This window comes from Argopecten irradians, chromosome 6 (assembly GCF_041381155.1).
Source record: "Argopecten irradians isolate NY chromosome 6, Ai_NY, whole genome shotgun sequence".
Lineage (NCBI taxonomy): Eukaryota > Metazoa > Mollusca > Bivalvia > Pectinida > Pectinidae > Argopecten > Argopecten irradians.
In genome coordinates this window covers 17,213,818-17,234,315 of record NC_091139.1, presented here as the reverse complement: position 1 = coordinate 17,234,315, position 20,498 = coordinate 17,213,818, and the positions used below count along the sequence as shown (strand labels likewise).

Sequence of the window (20,498 nt, the reverse complement as noted above, 5' to 3'; positions counted from 1 at the left end):
GGATATACCAAAACAAATCTGTAAAAAGTGAAAATTCAAAATTAATTAAAAAGTATTCTTCATGATTTGTTATTCTATATTTTACAATCTAGATTTAAACTACAAAAATGATAATGATAAAGAGATGGTGGATGTGATGATGATGAAGATGTTTGAAAAAGAGTGTAATAGTGATATTGAATGTGAATAATCATTAAAAGTATTTAGCTATTTGTAGCAACTTGGTTTATTGTACATGAAAGATAAATAAAAAAAAAATATAAAACATCTTGACACAAAATTACTGATCGCTCACGCCATCATCAGCTACGAAGATATTTGGTATTATTTGGTATAAAGGAAATGTCACAGATCCTGATGTACTTATGAGACGTCAATTTCCCTACTTGACTCTCATCAGTGAAAATAGTTCTGAGGAAGGCATTACTAACCCATTTCCTCGTCGGCATGGTTAATCGAGAGAGCTGCGGGGCTAATACGATTAAATAAGTTTCTTTATTCAGTCTCCGTCACTAAAATAAAGGAGTGGGTGAGTGGGATATTTAATTATAGTTAGCAAAAGAAGCAGAATCAAACGTAAGGCGTGAGTGGGGATGGGTAGATAGACGGACAAAAGAAAACAAACGAGCTCAACCCATCAACCTTATTCACAAACGAAACCTATGCTTTTCTATTCTGTATTGGTGTCCAACAAAGAGCTGTCACAGATAAAGCTTCATATGCAACATTGGACTTTTGACACTGCTTGAGATTATTTTTTGCCTATTGAAACGTTTGTACCAAATCCAAAGAAGCATACCGAATATCACAGATAACAACAAATTGTCTTCCTTTTGAGGACATGTGATCATAATTTACAACTTTGTACATATTTTGATCCATGATATTCATAACAGACTGACAGTACTAACATGAAAGGCGGGTTAGCGTTTTGTTCTTCTCTTTGAAACTTCGAATTTAAATACTAGTTTGCTTCTTCTAAAGCGCTTATATTCAGTACAAATTAATTATTTTGGCCTAAACGTTGGTTTGATCTTCAGCACTAACTAATCGAATATTAGCGTAACAACACAAACATCCCCAAGTCTCTTAAACATACCCAACACACTTAATACAAAGGAAATGACCCTGACTGTTACTATGACTTAATCAAATCGAACCAGTAAAGAAACAACCAAAAAGACTCCAAACATATACTTTTAGCCAAGAATATTTCTAACAATGATTAACGTTTGGTTTCGTTTATTAGTTTAACGTGCTATTAACAGCCAGGGCCATATTAGGACGTGCCAGATTTGTTGGTGGAGGAGACCGGAGTACCCGAAGAAAAACCACCGGCCAGCGGTCAGTACCTGGCACCTGCTCCAAACGGGATTCGAACCCGCATCTCAGAGGTGTATAGTTTGTGGTTATATGTCGAGACATCTCAACCACTCGGCCCATCAACATTTTTGTGACCTACGGTTTATTATCTAACACAATAAAAAATCAGAAATTGAATAATTAACTAACAGTGTCACCTTCTAAAAATAAGATCAGTGACATATGACATGTCAACTACGTATTGTTGTATTGAACACGTTGAATATCAAGAATTAAATGATTTGCAGAGGAGATAAAAGATAAATGATTTTTAATGATATTCTCTTTTAAATTAGTATCTGTATATAATATTATTATCTTTTCAATTAATATCTGTATACAAGAGCATTTTCTGTCGGTTTTTTTCATATCTGAAACTTAATTATATCAGTATCGAAAATTTCACGTCACATCCAGGATGACAAACATTTTGATTGTTCTGTATTCTTACTTAAATATCCAAATAAAGATAATCACAACAAATTATTGCCCCTTTAGGAATTCTTATTTCTCTTTTACCTGTGTGGTGTAACGGCAACACAGGATGGTAGCCGCAATTAAACCCATTTTGGTCTCTATATGGCAGAGCATGGATGAAGTTGATATAGCTTTATGTTAACTATTCCATGCGGTTTCTTAGAAAACTAATGACTTCAGCAGCGGGAATCACAAAGAGATTGCCATTGTTTGTCCTGAGTTTGCATATACATTATCCTATTTCGTAGTTAATTAGTAAATGGTAGATAGAACAGCATGTCATACTGCGTGTTAACTGAAAAAGATCGTCAATAGACCATACGATCATCAATTGGGCCGCTCTCCCTCAAAGAAAACGACACCAACACGTGCCTTTATGAATACTAAATAGCATCAATCGCAGTTTTTTTTAATAAAATACCCGGATGTCGAGGGTCATCGGGAGGTGAGGTCTCGGTTTCCTGCCGTAAATGGCACCGGCTGAATAGCTCAGAAAACATGCGCGATATTAATTCAGACCCATTGCCTTCTTAGTAATACTGACCTTTGACCTTATTTCCTGAAAGGCAAACCTATGATAGCACTGTTAAAAGCATTACATACATCTTATACTTTCACAATTATATGGAATTTCATCAATACATTTTGTCCTAAATGACATTGACCTTCGGGCCTAAAAGACAATCTAAAAGAGGGGTATGCATACAACGTGCATTTGATTGGTTCAAGGGAACTTGAGTTAACGATCGGAAACCGCTCTGATGTTGCGCCATCAATCTTATTTGTTGTAGCACTTAGATGTTACTTTATTCGTTATGTCGTATTGTATCATGTCAAAATATTTTAATGTGATTGCATACATCGCTGATGTTTCATCGACGATTCTTAACTTAAGATTCCTGATAGGAATGCAATACAGAAGTGAAGAAGTGAGACGAAATTCCTTATTATTTTTTTTTTAATTTAAGAGACGTTGATGAAGGTGAGACCATGCTATGTATGATGATGAAATGCATACCAGGTGTTAAACATATCAAAATCAAGTCGTTGCTGCTTAAAAATAACTCCGATCACTTTATTTCAATACAAATATACCCCATCCCTAGAAAAAAATGAAAATAAACAACAAGAAAATAAAACAACATTAAGCTTATATTATTAAACATTCAAATTATTTATTCCATACGTTAAAATCACTACAGCTTACTATGAAGTGTCTAACGGTTCATATTTGTCATATGTTATTCAAAATGGATGATAGACATGTTTTAGAACAATTAATATGTAACAAATATGAGATTGTGACCAAAACGTCAGGTGAATAATCATTCCGCTTAGTTTGTTTAGACTGAATATAATTCCATGTCAAAATGACGTGTTCCTAGAAAATTAACGTTTATGAAATGAATCATTTAGTACATTTACCAATGTCAGGCTTTTTTCCATTAAAAGTGGTATTGAAGCAAGTTTTATTAAATGTGCTTCCGGCATTTTACAAGTAAACTTACACACTAGCATATTATTGTGGAGACTGATTTGTCAGGATAGTTAATTACAGCCGTGAACACAGGTGCCAGGCACAATCTATTGTCTTAGTAAGCTCGGTGATATAATTGCACTGGTTATATTTTTTAATATCGACATACGAATGACTAGTCTTCCTATGAGATACATGTACGTGGAGAAATCAAGAATGTAGAGTTTAGCTGTACTTACATCATTACATGCTTTATATAATGTTTCATCACTCACCTGTAAAGCTTTTCAAAATTGCAGACAACTTGACACTTTCACACATTATACTATATTTTCTATATCGATATAAAAATTTAAAAAGCATTTGTCAAATGTTATATCTGATACTTCTCGCGTGATTCATTGGGTAATTCTCGGGTTGCTATGGGAAAAGGTAAATCTGTCCCGCATGGAGAGGTGAATGACGGGTCAGAAAGGATGTAGGAAAATAATCCAATGTTTATAGAACAGATAATTCAGCCGATATGTATGAGTTTGCCAAGCCAAATGATAGCAAATGCCCTGTAATTCCTCACGTATAGTCAGCGGGCTACATGTGGAAACTAAAACCAAGTATGTAAAGTATGTGACATATACGTTGTAGTCTATTTCGAATAGCTAAGGAACACCATCCCCTTGTCATAGATTTCCTATAAGATGTTCTTGCATCTGAAGCAAACAAATACAGTAATATGTAATGGTTAACTGTATGTCTCTATGAATATACCTATAACCGTTTGGACTCGCATGTCACCCTGAGTGCATACTGCGCTTGATATTCCGATCGCGAGTTTAATATCTACGGATAAGTCGCGTACAAGCTGGAAATAACTTATAGAAATCATAGCATAATTTTTTTGTTTGATTGATTTAATCATCATCTAAGGACGGCCTCCCATATATGCGGTACAACTGTATGTTGCGTGTATAAAGTGTGCGGTGCGTATTTTGGAAGATTTCGGTAAATTCGTGTTGTGTTTTCTTGTATACTGGAACTCTTGCTCTTGTATAGTGCTATATCACTGAAGAATGCCACCAAAGACACCAAGCAACACACTCCACTTGACAACATGGTACGACAGCATTATTTAAAATAAATGATATTGTAAAGTGCAATGTCCTCTCAGTTTGTTGTCTGTTTAGTTTAATGTTGCTAAACGCCTTATCCTGCATGTAGGGCGTTAGCATTGTACCCGCTGCCCCTATTGCATGATCGTAAGAGGCAACTGAATTTAGGATCTTATCTTTTCTCTTCTTCCTAACTGACTTTATCTTTCCTAATGCCTCCCTTTGGCACCGCCTCACTTTTGGCCTTGAGTTGAGCGTTCACCCCTGTGAGGAAGGCTCTGGGTTTTGTCCCCTGGCCGAGACACACCAAAGTCTATAAAAGTTGTAGTTTCTGCTCCTGCTTAGCGCTCAGCATACCGGGAGTTGGACGACTGGTTCTCCCGTTGTCAGTATAATGTGACCGGAAAACAAACAAACTAAACGCCTTATCAACAGCTACGGAAATTCGATGCTTATGATTTATTTCTCAGAATTCTTGACAGCATAATAATAGTTTCATGTTTGATTTCATTGATTTACCATGAGATTATTGTCCCCATTGCGTCACAGCCATTTCTTAGAGATATGGAAGGAAACTGCGGCTTATCGGATAATCAGATTTGGTATGAGAACAAAGAAAAAAAGGATTATGCAGCTGAACTATGCATTCAATAATCCTAAACAGCACTCTAAACCCCCTGGAGCCGCGGTAGCCGAGTATTTAAAATGTCCCAACATATTACCACAAGCCCTCCACCTCTGGGTCGCGAGTTCGAATCCTATGTACGGCAGTTGTCAGGTACTGACCATTAGATGGTGGTTTTTCTCTGGGTTCTGTGCCTTTCCTCCACCAATAAAGCTGGCACGTCCTTAAATGACTCTGGTTGTTCATAGGACGTTAAACTAATAAAACACACCAAACTCGGTCATATTGAAATAATAACAAGCACATCAGTCGCTCCATTCCCTTAAGAATAATCTACCGCTTTTACAGAATATGGTGTAACAAACCAAGGGACACAGATTACCTCATTGGTCAAACATTTCACTTAAGGCCAAATTAACGTAATATCTTACGTTACTTAAAGAAAAAAATATTCAATTGAAGAATGGTATATAATATTACTTAAATTGACTACATTTTTACATTCGGTCCAGCTGGCACAATTGACTTGGGGCTATATGAACATAACCATGTTAGACAATTGTGTTATATACAAATCCCACTCTAGATATAAATAGTATAAAGGTATGACTACAGAGTACAAGTAATTAGCCTTTCTAAAATAGCATATATATATCAGAGATTTCAACTAAGGCTTCTGTAGGTTTTCAATATTTGTTATGCAGATGTAATTACTAAATTTACATATTGATTTGATTAACATACGTTTGTCAATAAATATGTTGCATTTAAGCAACAATGATCAAAGCTACGGGTGTAAATTCAACACTCCCGAATTGAGGTTCTGTTTTGGTGTGATTAAACGTACTTGAATAATAGTGATACTTTGACTTTATAATAGCTCGAGGGAGATTTAACTGGCAATATTTACATAGTAATGTAAGATCGATACATCCGTGGCTTGTGTAAAATTGATATACACCAGTTTCAATATTAAAAAACATCCAAACCTGACTCAATCGCTAAATGGTATTGCTAAATATTGGTAATGCTTTAATTTTCTATTACACTGTATTTTATCATTGAATATCCTGTTGGTCGACGAAGTCAATACATGCTGCGTTGAAAGACATTTTGAATCATGTGTTTGAAAATTTAAAACAAAAAACAAAAAAAAACCACCAGATTTGCTGTTTCTTTGAACCTTGATCATGCTCTAAAAAGACTGCTATTTTCTTGTGGTAGCAACTTCGCTTTTTCTATAGCTTCATTTTAAGAAAAGCTCAATTTGATGAAAAAAACCATATTGGTTATAAGAAGAAAATTAGTGAATTTGAAACAAAAACAAATATTGAACATATTAATAGCTTAAAGTCAATTAAGGACGTTCTTCCTGATGGCTTTATTTCTATATGTATTTAACATACTTAACTAGCAAATTTTATCATTGTATTTTATCATTGAATATCATGTTGGTCGACGAAGTCAATACATGCTTCGTTGAAAGACATTTTGAATCATGTGTTCGAAAATTAAAAAAAAAAAAAAAAAAAAAAACCAGATTTGCTGTTTCTTTGAACCTTGATCATGCTCTAAAAAGACTGCTATTTTCTTGTGGTAGCAACTTCGCTTTTTCTATAGCTTCATTTTAAGAAAAGCTCAATTTGATGAAAAAAACCATATTGGTTATAAGAAGAAAATTAGTGAATTTGAAACAAAAACAAATATTGAACATATTAATAGCTTAAAGTCAATTAAGGACGTTCTTCCTGATGGCTTTATTTCTATATGTATTTAACATACTTAACTAGCAAATACAAGAATTTCTTAAATACATGTATATCTTAACAATGATAATGCACTTAAAACTTTAAAAAAAAACCACACAAATAGTTAAGAGAATACAGTAGACATGCCACACTTAGAAATATATATAATTGTGAGTTTTAAAAGTTATTTATTACATAACTGACTCATTCAGCCATATCATACGGCCATTTCATAAATATCGTAAGACACTATTTGGCCTCACGGGTAGTTTTGACGTCATAATATATATGGCGTTTGACGTCATAATTTATATGACGTCGCAGGATTGTCTCTGTAGACAAAAAACGTCACAACCGAGCCGGGTTCTACCTGTTTATATAGAGATAAAATTAAAAGTTTTACTCATATCGCTATTAATTAAAGTTATGCGATAAATAGAACCTTACAGTCGCGACAATGCGATATAAAATTTGTCAAAGTCGTTAAATATTTTGATATGCCACGAGCCTTAATGCTCGTGGCATATCTAATTATTTAACTCGTTTGATAAATTTCATATCACACGAGTGTACGATTCTCTTTTTATTGGAGTTAAATTCCGAATAATAAGGCTATTAGTGTTTTTATTATGGTCAAACACCTTTTGAAATAATTAACATACATATGGCCATTTTTGCTCATAATACTTTATGTTTGCCCTCCACACAGCTTAATTGGTTATTTATTAATGATATGAAACAATCGCTTTTACCTACCTGAAGGAAAGGTATAATTTTACACATTATTTCTCCAAAATACCATGTTTCCGTAACATCTGCTAGCATGGTAGTTGGCAGGCAGAAAAAAATTACAAGGAAGTCCGCAACGGCGAGGTTGAAGATGAAAATGTTGACGACAGTTTGCATGTGATGGCTATGCCATATAACATAACACACTAGGGCATTCCCTATCAGACCAAAAAGAAACAAAATTCCATATACAGCAATGAAAGCCCATTCCAATGGACGCGGGAAAATGTAACCCTCGATATGTTTCCGACAAATTTCTTCAGAGACACATCCGGATAATGATAAACATGCGTTGACACATGGTTCGACTGTATCAACAACGTTATATGAGACCGAAACTCCAACATTCTTCAACTCCATAGTGGCTAGCGTCTATGTCACTTCTCACAACCACAGATCATTGCAAAAATAAGCAAACATATTTTAAAAAGTATTTGAGGTAGAATTCGAAAGTAATACCCCTGCTTTGCTGCTTCAGTATGTTAATGTCGCAACCAGAATGTCAACCTTTTATTCCACTCGAGAGCAGAAAATTTAATTCCTTCTGCAGTACTGAGTCACGGATAGGATGCAAATTTCCATTTCAGCACCTCAAATTAGTTATTGAACAAACAGGCGTAAACTCTAATTATCCGTTGGGAATCCAGAATTCTATGGCCGGAATATCGGAATTATACTAGCACCAGTTCTGTCATATACACATATTCCGTCCACTAAAGTTCGCAGTCATCAGCAAACATTGCAAATATTCATAAAATAGAATCAGATGGTCGCAATCACATCGGTATTGTTAAGCGGAGCACGGATGCAATAAAAATGTAATTCCGGAAATTTGTTTATCGGATCAGTCATTATTGATAATGCAATCATGTATCGAGTATTATTTTTTTCTGTTCTATCATTAATATTTATATCAGAACCGCACACAGTTTTAGGTTAAGCAATTTTGAAAAAAAATTAGCACAGCTTTCTATAAACTTTTTCAACATGCATTGTTGACTGATATCGAAGCCAAATTTATATAGCGTCTTTTGTATACTGATAGTACAGTATTGGCAAACATTTGACGTTATCTATGGGCTTGTCGTAAACGCATGTGACAGTTGTATAAATGACCGGCGCTGTCCGAGCGTCAGCTTGTTCGTGTGGCTGACTGATCAGCGAGTGAAGCAAGCTGCCTCGTACATTGGCTTCTGCTTTGAGTCTGACGAACACTGATGCTTACCGCGTCCGCTAGCCTCAGCGAAATGTCAACGTATCAATCAGCAAGCCCACAGAAGTCCACAATTTAAGCTGGTCGAGAAACAATGACAAATGATTTGTTTGTCGTTTATAGTTTAACGATACAGATTTCTAGTGTTCATCACAACAATCACCTGTCAATATCTGGTAATATGATACAACATTTCTCAAGTTTAGTATCCGAAAGCGCAATTAAATCTGAATTCAATATCGATTTGGGCTTTCCCTTTTAAATTATTAGACCTTCATTTTCATATTGCAGTTTCATGTTACCATCACGTTTAAGCACGAGTCGTGTGAACTAAACAGCCATACTAAACCTAAAAAACAATATATTAGATTCCTAAATACGAAGACTTCATCAGGAAGTGTTATGAAATATCTAAACTAATGCATATGTGATATTCTCTTTAATCAAATATACTACTAAGTTACTGCGTCATTTGTATCCACAGATATTAGTTGTGTAAAATAATCCGAATTAAACTTTAATCCACTCTCCTAGTTTTGACATTCTATACGTAAATGGCGCACAGTTAATTTCGATTTCTCGTGTGTAGATAAGTTGGAACCGTGGGCAATATAATTGTATCATGACAGATATTAATTAAACACCCCGTTCCAAACATGCAATTTAAGGGAAAATGATATTTCATCATTCATATTGTTGCGTCATGTATCTATTAGGGAGTTCCACTTCGGAAGGAAATTCATATTTTTTTTCTTATCATTAAGGATTTCCAATTATTATTATTATTATTCATATTTCTACAAATCCTTCTTAGCATATTTTTTCGACTTTGGACACGTTATATACGTACATAAGTTCTTTAAACGTACGTTCGATTTTGTACGGTAACGTTCAACGTCAAATGTCACAGACGTAAAAAAAAAACACTTTTTTTCGTACGAATTTTAAACGTTCATAACGTTATAACCGTACGCTGTAAATCGTTTCCGTTTAATTATTCAGGTTGTAATTGTAAAAGTTGGATATGAAAGAGCATGCTCTTATAAATATTTTATGACAAGTCGTTAGGGTCAATTTTTGCAGACATAATATGAATTGAGATGTCTACAGAAGTTAACTTTTCACTGGCCTTGACCTTCATTTAAGGTCACAGTAAGGCAAGGTCACTATAAAAAGGGCAACAGTTCCACTATACAAGAAGACACAACATGAATATACCAGTCTTCCAAAACACGTACCTCGCACAACATACACGCAGCACACCGCATACATGGGAGGGCGTCCTTACATGACCCTAGCTTTTAATAGAACGTTAATTAATCAAACAAACAAACACAAAGGTCAAATCAACTGATTCGTGTACGCAGTAATAGTTAAAGGAAAACAATATCTAAGAACGACTGTTCATAACGACTGCCTGTATATAACGTCCCTTTAACCATGTTTCGTTTTGCATCTTCCGAATTTTTCCGACTAATTATATATAATTACTTAAGCCAAATATATTGATTGCCTTTACAAGGCTGCATAAGAACAAAAAGAGTCACTGAGGTGAAGCCATAAGATGATACCTTTACACCGGACACAAAATAAAATACGCTATGTATTTTATAAATGTATTATTAAAGTGTATTAATTTCATCGTAATTCTAAACTTCACCTTTTTCAGCACTGTTCGTTCATCCTTGTGTGTAAATTGTGGCCATTATACCATACGCGTCTGCCTGTCCATTCCTTTCTTCGTGTGTTTGTTTTGTTTCTCTTTCTCACTTCATGAAATCCATCTGAAAGTATGCGCGTCATATGCATTTTCTGTCCGTAAGGACATGTGTACAGACAGATTAACAGACGGATTGAAGAAGGACACGCCAATACATGTTATAATAGTATGTGTAGCTGAAATAATCATAGGGGAAAAAAAGACATGAATGATGTTTGTTTGTTTGTTTGATTTATTAACGTCCTATTAACAGCTATGGTCATGTAAGGACGGCCTCCCATGTATGCGGTGTGTTGCGTGTATGTTGTGAGAGGTGAGTGTACTGGGAGACTGCGGTACGTTCGTGTTGTGTCTTCTTGTATAGTGGAACTGTTGCCCTTTTTATAGTGATATATCACTGAGGCATGCCGCCGAAGACACCAAGCAACACACCTCACCCGGTCACATTATACTGACAACGGGTGAACCAGTCGTATTTATATACCTAACCGTACCTTCTCTTCTCTTTCAAACATCTGTGGCATAAAATTTAAGAAAGCAGATTTTCTCATTTAAGCCTTAGATTAACATGAGATCAAACTTTATTTTAATCAAATTTTATACGTCAAACGTTCAATATACATCAAATAAATTGTTTCTATATTAAGAACAAGCAATATTTCACTTGTCACCAATGTCATTGACTTCATTAATTGAACTAGATTTGAATATGACTCGAAGTAATGTCCGATGTTGTTCATCAAGTGTTTTGATTGTCATATTCTTAACATGACGAATTGTTATGTATCTTCCGTTCACTTATATTTGAGCCGAGCATTTGTTGATGCGTTTTCTAGTGATATATTAAAAATTGCTATCATTATAGCTGTTAAATAAACTGAATCGAAAAGGGCATTCAAATACTCGAATGTTGTGTATTCATTGAATTAGTCATGTTAACCCGTATTCAAATGACGAATTTTCGCTCCAACATAACGTCTTCCTCTACTACATTGTGATAACGTTCATTGTAGATTAAGACTTAGTAAAAATACGCAATGTTTTGCTTGCAAATTTAAAGGAACAAAAATTACATTTTCGTATAAATCGTTTATTTAATTTATATGACATATGTTTTTCTTAGAAGTGATAATTAAAGGTCAATAAAGTCAATGGTATGGCTTCCGACAAATCTGGACATTTATACATGCGATTTATGCATGTTGGTACATGAATACGAAAGACAGTTAACATTTGTGTGTTCCATAAACGGTAACATCAAAGAAAGAGCAAACGAGCGTATAAAACAGCATGACCTTTTCCTGCTCAGCACGACCGTTGATTCCCAATGGCATTGATGTTCCATTGTCCATAAAAATGCATGCATGCAAGCCTGTATTTAAACTACTAGTTTCACCAACATTTCTAAATCTGCATGTTTCATATTTGTCCATCGGGAAAACATTATTGACAATGTGTCGTCCATCAGTATTAGCCTCTGGGGATGATATTGCCAGTGACGCATTCTATTCGCATCAAACTATGAAACGATACAAATTTTAAATCCTAATTGAAAAAACTACATACATGAAAATAATTAAGAATTGTAAAAAAATACGCGTGAAGGTTTGCAGCTGTCTTGTGTAGCAGTAATATAAATCGTATCAGTCACGTACATAAGATGAAATTATTCAAAACTATTCTAGGAAATGCTTTAGTTTGTATATTGTAGTTCGATTATGAACACACTTAATCCAAACAAGATTGCCCTACAGGAAAGACATGTTGTAAAAAAAACAGCTTATGCATACTGTTTATTGTTTATTTCAAGAGCAATCACGGAAATGAACCATGTTTCCATTTTCAAATATTACAAAGCTTTTTCATTAAAACTTTGTCATAACACCGTAGGGCATTACAAAGGAGGATGTGGATTTGAAATTTAATGTTTTTGTTTGGTTGACTAATTGACGTCCTATCAACAGCTAGGGTCATGTATGAGTTGAGTAGCGTGCAAGTAGTGTGCAGTGCGTGTTTTGGGAGACTGCAGTAAATCAAACTATCAAATTAAGAACAGTAAGAATATGATATGCCTCCATCTCATAAACTTTACAACCATTTTATTTATCCCAAATAGAACAAATAAGTCATAATATCTTATGTCCGGCTAAGGGCTGTTGCGAGACAGGTGTTATCGGATGCCGTAGAGCATCGGCGAACCCCTGCATAGTGATATGTAAAAGTATTTTTTGTTGACTAAATTACTCTTATCTTAATCACTCTGGCCCTGCAGGTAGGGCGTTAGAATTGTACCTGCTGCCCCTATTGCATGATCGTAAAAGGCGACTAAATTTAGGATCTTATCTTTTCTCTTCTTCCTAACTGACTTTATCTTTCCTAATGCCTCCCTTGGCATCGCCTCACTTTTGGCCTTGAGTTGAGCGTTCGCCCCTGTGAGGAAGGCTCTGGGTTCTGTCCCCTGGCCGAGACACACCAAAGTCTATGAAAGTGGTAGTTTCTGCTCCTGCTTAGCGCTCAGCATACAGGGAGTTGGACGACTGGTTGGCCCGTTGTCAGTATAATGTGACCGGGTGGGGTGTGTTGCTTGGTGTCTTCGGCGGCATGCTTCAGTGTTATAGCACTATAAAAAGGGCAATAGTTCCACTATACAAGAAGACACAACACGAATATACCGCAGTCTCCCAAAACACGCACCTCGCACAACATACACGCAATACTACGCATACATGGGAGGCCGTCCTTACATGACCATAGCTGTTAATAGGACGTTAATAAATCAAACAAACAAATCTTAATCACTGTAGAAACTCCACAAAACCAGTCATAGAGAAAACTCACCAAAACCATTCACTGAATACGTCGTATAATTATTTCTTTGTTTGTTTGATAAAATTAACGTCCTATTGACAGCCAGGGTCATAAAAAGGGCAACAGTTCCACTATACAAGAAGACACAACACGAACATACCGCAGTCTCCCAGTACACTCACCTCGCACAACATACACGCAACACACCGCATACATGGGAGGCCGTCCTTACATGACCATAGCTGTTAATAGGACGTTAATTAATCAAACAAACAAACACAACATTCTACCAAAATAATATACGCATGCGTACACTACGTAGTCCTCATACAATGATATTCAATCTTACCGTTTTATTGATACATCCAGAACTAATTTATTATTTCTGCTACTTAGAAGTCGATTCATCACATTTATGTACGGACGCTGCCATAACGCATTCTGTGCGGTGTCAGTACCATCTGCCGTTGTGTCGAAAAGTCTAAGAATTGTCCTGTGGCGTTTTCATGTCTCCTTCCGTAACAAGGGACATTTTTACTTCCTCATTGACATTATGAGTGTGTATGGTCAACGTATGGCAATCGATCGAATCATTTAAAAATTTATCATGTCGAGACTTTGCCCTTTGGCAAAGAAATGTGATAGATAATCAAAGTGTAGAATGCAAACTATGATTTCTTTTTTGAAATGCTTTAATTGCACTTTACACGAAACACTAGTTTTCTAGAAAATCACAGTACTGATAAAATACTTTGCTACAAGTAAGAATACAATAGGAGTCATTTTGGTGCGGGAACAGAAAACTAGTTTAAAATAACAGATGGATTTAATTTGATTTTAAGCAAGATAATTGCAGATTTGATTACAACTCTACCGGGGAAGTCCAATAGCAAATTATCGTTTGCAAACAAACATCTTTATACTTTTTTTTCCGTTGGAATCACAAATCACATACAATTTTGCCATGTACGGTGTTCTTTAAATGAAACCAACGAGTGGCCAGGTTATTAGGGTGAGTTACCCGAGGCTTCATTACACAACAGTACATGATGTTGTATCATGCTTGAATAAAATTTACTGGAGAGAAACCATAATAAGCGGATTTGTACTTCACTTTCGTCAATACCGGTATGCCAGTTCAAACTAACCATTACGTTTTCCTTTAGAAGATCAACACATATGATGAAGTTAGTGTCGCAAAAATAGAAATCAGAAAAGATTATGAAATATGAATCTTTTGGTGTTTTTGTAAAATAAAGCTTTCGCTAATTCACAAATCAAGCTATACACACTATACGATATCGCATAATTTGTGTTTCTTATTCTTTATACAGCTTTATTGAGTTGGAAAACGGCTAAAGAGTGTATGCAAAATGTTAAAATGATTAGGTATAAATGCTATGGGGAATATAAACTTCGATTTATCGCATTTGGTTGGTTGACATTATATAAACGGCAAAGGTTATTTAAGGACAACCTCTCCTGTATGCATTGTGTGAATGTTTATATTAATTACTATGTTTTTTGCTAGACTGTTATGAAGTGCAGCTCTTTCCCTTTATATAGTCCTATCTTAGTGAATCGCACCCCATCCTGTCACATTACACTAACAACGGGCAAACCAGTCGTCCCATTCCCTTTATGCTAGCAGAAGAACATCTTTATAGACTGTGATGTGTCTTGGCTAGGGACAATGAATGTTAGAAGTAAATTGACATCAAATCTGATTTACAACTATGGTTGGGTATCTGTGTATTGTATCAAACAACGTGTTGTAAACGTTACATTAAACAATAACTTCATTAATATTAAAGAATAAAATTCTAAACCAAATACTAATCAATCTGATTAAAATACATATCCTTATAACCACGCCGTTTTATAAAGGATCTGACAAAATCACATATGGGGTCACGCCCAAATAACCTTTATACCACGTGGTCTTCAAATAAGATACATTTCTACAGCTTGTCACATCCATTGAAAACGATATTTCGTCCCAGTATACTTATACAATTAGCTTTATTGTTCCCTTTGGGCGAGATGACTACGTAAACCAAAATAATGCTGACCGTTTTTTTTAAACTATTTCGTCCCTGAAATTCACTGTCAAAATTTTGCATGTAGCAATTTGATTGGCCATTTCCAAAGGTCACCTGGACATGACCCCTAATGGGATTTTCTCAGATCCTCTTATCAAACGTAGTGATAATAAGGATCTGTATTTTAATCAGATTGAATACTAATGACAGCTTTATTATCAACATCGGAGGCATACGTGTGAATCATTTGCACATTTGGAATCCAAAGCAATAATTAGTATTGATCTAATGTGATATAATTGCCGTGTGTAAAAACCAAAATCTAATTTAAGAGGATGCTGAGTCATTTTATACCTTAAGTGGTATCTTCAAATTTAGTTTCTAATTATTGTTGACGACAACAATTTCATTTTTAATTCAATCTTCTAACGACACTCAGAATTCTTCTGATAGTCATTTAATAATCACTCTAAGGCAACAGATTAAACCGTACCGTATTATAATAAGTGGACTCTCTGCATTAATTAGTCTCAGAAAAAACCACATTACGTATGAAGTTTTGAAAACATTCCTTACAGTAATCGAAAAGATGCGAAAATGATTATCAGCAAAGAGTAGAAGTTAACCTAAGGCGGATGGCGATTAGTAATGGCTACCTCTACAAAAAGAAAACAAACATTCATTGTTGATAAATTCTTGCCAACTGACAACATAAATGGACTAAATCACGTGTATCAAATATATTAGCATCTTTTAAGAATTTTATCAAATCTTAATAATTGAAGTTTAAGTCTTTGAATCAAAGAAAGAGTGGTTTTGCTTTAAATACTTGTTGTGTCCTTTTAATGATATGTAATTTTAACTTGTTTATCATTCAATTTCAGATCTAATAATTTTTTAACAAATTGTATATTAAGCAATTCATTTTGTAAAAAACTTATGTTGGTTCGAAACAAAGACATGATACGTTTTTTTTTGTATCTGTGTTTTATATTCTCGATTTGAAGCTAACATAGACTTAACTCCAGCACTGTCTCCTATACTTCTGAAATATATATGGCTGCATGTCTTGGTTGTTTGTTTCCAAGATTAAACGAACAAAAGACAATATCTAACTTTTGTTCTATTTAAGACACATTTAGCTAACCATGATTGAAGTCACACAAGGGCAATTAATTGGTTTATAGTTTGGGGTTCATTCCTCTTAGGATTCCATAGTGGTCGTGAACATAAGTGCACTGGTACTGACGACAACCAGGCATTTTAATGCGGGGTAGCAGTTCTACGTTATTGTGTCACCTTTTGATCCGCAGGATATATATGCGGACGAGAGATTCTACATGAGAACAACGAAAATGAGGCAAATGTTTGGATGGTTGCTTTTGTAACGTCCTATTAATAAAACGTCATCTAAAGACGGCCTCCCTTACACAATTAATAGATGGTGGTGGAGCTGGTATGTTTTGGGCTACTGCGGTATATCGCTGTTGTGTCTTCTTATAATCAATAAAATTCAATTTGTAAATATAATAGTGCGGCAGAGAAATTCACTCATGTATATTACCAAAGACACAGCATACCCACCCGGTCACATTATATTTGAAATTGCTACCATAATCTCATCGTTCAATTCCATTTTTGCTGAATATTAAGCAGGAACAGAAACAATATAGAATATGTTTGTTTGTTTGTTTGATTAATTAACGTCCTATCAACAGCTATAGAATATGATGTACAGTGTAAATTAAACCGGAAAGAAGAAAATACCAGTTTGTATAAGAAGCAATATTTTTCGGAACATATTTTCGATGTAAGCAGTGATTTACATTAACGTTTCATGATTGCTTCGTTCATAGAATGTTCCCTAGTAGATTTGAAAAGTCAATTATAATGGCGTTTTAAAACAAAATAACAGTCATCATTGGAATGGTGTCTATTATATCATCAAGATAAGTGGTGCTCTTAAAGCAGCTAAGATATATTTTTTGGAAATCTAGAACGGAATGGAAGAAAATACATTAACCATACACATATGGAAATATTTTCAATGATTAAAGTGGCAAAAATACTTAAAAATAGAAATCATGTTAAGTAATATCGAAATTATCTAAACTATATCACACTCTTTTTTCTCAATTTCAATTAACAGTTGCATGTTATCTGCAGTAATGCATGGACTTTTGTAAACGGGCACGTTTAAATGCGTATTACGACTTGCTATATAATTTACACTAATAATCAACATTTGAAATTACATGTTAAAATGATTTATATTCACTGTAACATATGAAATCAATTATTGACTGTAACGAAAAGAATCAATTATTAAATCTTATGAAGTGAAAACTTTTAATAATATTTAGGCTCTTAAAGCATAACTGTAATTTGCGTCACGTTTTCTCTTCACATTTTACTTGAACAAACATGCAATTCTCATTCTCATTCTATACGCTCTCTCATTCTAGAATGTCCCTACGATAGAAGGTTAACAAATTTACCGGGTCATCCATTAGCAATGATGGCGCAGTGAATACCACAGTTTCCGGTAAGAGTGCTTTCCGTTTACCGAACACTTCATTTCACTTCGAATGAATGGCTGGTCCAAACAAATGGGTCACCATAGACAAGACATTGACCGTGCATGACAGGCTCACGTAAGTGCAAAATTAATGAAGATTGAGTGACGTCACAAGATTCGTGTTTTGCAGATAAAGTGTACTGCGTTTATATATGTTTCTCGTACAAGAACATAAAACACATATATATTATAGACGCGTGACAACATAAATCTTAAGAGTGAATTTTGCTTATAATCTGTACAATGTATTTGATAAATGCCAATTGCAGAATGAAATACACTTGTTTATCTGATTCCGTCTATTATGCATTTGCATTCTTATTTTTTCCATAAAACCATACAGACAGTCACAATGTGTCATCGAATTGTCAGTTAAATAAAGCGTCGGTATGCTACATCAATGAATTCTCATAATTACTACTACTTCCGTGTAATAAATAGTATTAAACATTGCAATAATCAGACAATGAAAAGGCGGAAGTTACTTAAGGAAAGTGTCTTCCACCTTTGATGTTCGTGGGATGACCAAGTAAGTAAAGTAATATCGGATTGTTCATGTGACGATATATCTTCTCCACCGGCTCGCATTTAATATTGAGTATTCCGAAACACATCATGTCATTCTTTCATTTGAGTTTCAATCATTGTTTAGTCGTGTAGTTATTTGTGTTGCTTTACAATATTCACATGTATTTAGACCCACTAGATATATATCGACAGTACTAGTGTCTCTTCAAAATGCATGAAGTAATATTACTACCTATATGTATTATTAAACAGTTTGCGCTTAAAATGCGATTAAGTAACTGAGAAAAATATATGATATATGAGAACATATTAGGGCGTCTATAGACATGTTGACTGTTGCCCAATTTCAATTGTCTTTAAAATCCAACAATAAAATATTCTGAAATGAATTATCTTTGTCTATCTAGGTGATAGACAAAGATAAGTAATTTCAAAATATTTCATTGAAATCTAATGATAACATTTTCAGTGAAATTTGTAATTAAGAGGCATGTATCACCTATTTAAATAACCTAATATAAATTAAAGAAAAGTTACGAATCAGTTACATCTATACAGCATTATGTTGACAACAAACATGTCTGCAACGCTTGGCTCTAATACAGAAATCATCATCTATATAACGTTTTGTTCCCCAATCCCTTAGATCGTCCTCACCATGTAAGTACCATACAAATCTGCCATAGGATGACAACCTGGATATGACGTTTAAACTGAATATTTCCCTGTGGTATAGAAAGGTATTAATATTATATCCATTGTGTAGGGTGTTCCGTCTGTGAATGAAAGAACGTATTGTTGTATCCTGATATGTTTCCTCTACTGATCTGCAGAAGCGGATTTCCTTTGATGTGCCGTCTAGACACTTCCTTTGTATTTCGCCGTTACTGAAGAAAATGCATTCATTTGAAGACCTGAAAGGGAATCACTGGGATACCCACCTTCCTAACAAATTATGGATACATCTTTGCGTTCAAATAAAAAAAACCAATACGTTTGGTTAGAACCTTACCATCAGAGTATCCCTAATTAAACGACTGCAATGTAATTGTAAATATGGTTTCTTTATTTTTACTCTATTACTGGATTATGATTTACCATAGTTTAAATCGAAGGCAGGTAAAGCTGAGAATGGATTTAACCGAAATGGGGAGTGTTGCAATCACACTAAACAAGAATGCACGTTTTTTAATGTCCATATTTGTAAAATAGGCATCTTTGGACCTGATTAATCAGGTTAGATTTGGTGATTTGAAGAAAGGCCGAAATTACCGGATACGATTCATCAATGGTTCTATCTTCATTTCTTCAGCTGCCCAACACATTAAAATTCAAGACCTTTAGGCTAGAGACAAGAATGTCAGATATATATATATATATATAACAAGAGACCTATGCGCCTTAACGGTCACCTGATATCTGTTACAAATTACATGTAGCTTTGTAATTTACTTGGCAACTAATGTCTTTTGTTACGTAATAGAAATATGCAATTAAAATAGGTCTACACACAAAGTTTCGTTAAGCTTGCTGCATATTTACTCACATTACCGTGTTCACAAGGTTCAATAATTATTGAATAAGTTGGAGTTGAATCAAACTTTTTTTTCCAAACTTGTTCGCGATATTTCCATTATTAGTCTATATGCAAAGTTTCATTAAGCTCGGATCATAATAACTCAAGTTACCATGTACACAAAATTCAATTTATAATTGCAAAGGGCATTGACTTCGTAAGTTATGATCTAATCAGGTCGATTTTCGAACTTGTCCGAGATAATCTTTCCAATTTCCAATGAAGCTGACTGCATATTTTATTTAATTTATCGTGTTCACAAGATTCAATTATTATAACTGCAATGGGCAATAACTAAGGAAGTTACAATCTAATCGGGTCGTTTTTTCAAATTTTCCGAGATCTTTCCGATTTAAGTCTATATACAATAAGTTTTTTGAAGCTGAGTGCATATTTATTCAAGTTATTGTATTCACAAGTTCGTCGAATCAAGCTGATTTTCGAACTCG

General features: G+C 34.6%; 1 protein-coding gene across 1 annotated transcript in view; it reads right to left on the bottom strand.

Annotated features, from left to right (window-relative positions):
- LOC138325187 (orexin receptor type 2-like) overlaps positions 1-8,082 on the bottom strand; it is a 41,606-nt gene extending 33,524 nt beyond the window's left edge. Inside the window, exon 1 of the mRNA XM_069270672.1 lies at positions 7,552-8,082. Coding sequence (XP_069126773.1) covers positions 7,552-7,944 — 393 coding nt within the window. The 5' untranslated portion in view covers positions 7,945-8,082. The remainder of the gene's footprint in view (positions 1-7,551) is intronic.
- Positions 8,083-20,498: the final 12,416 nt, after the last annotated feature.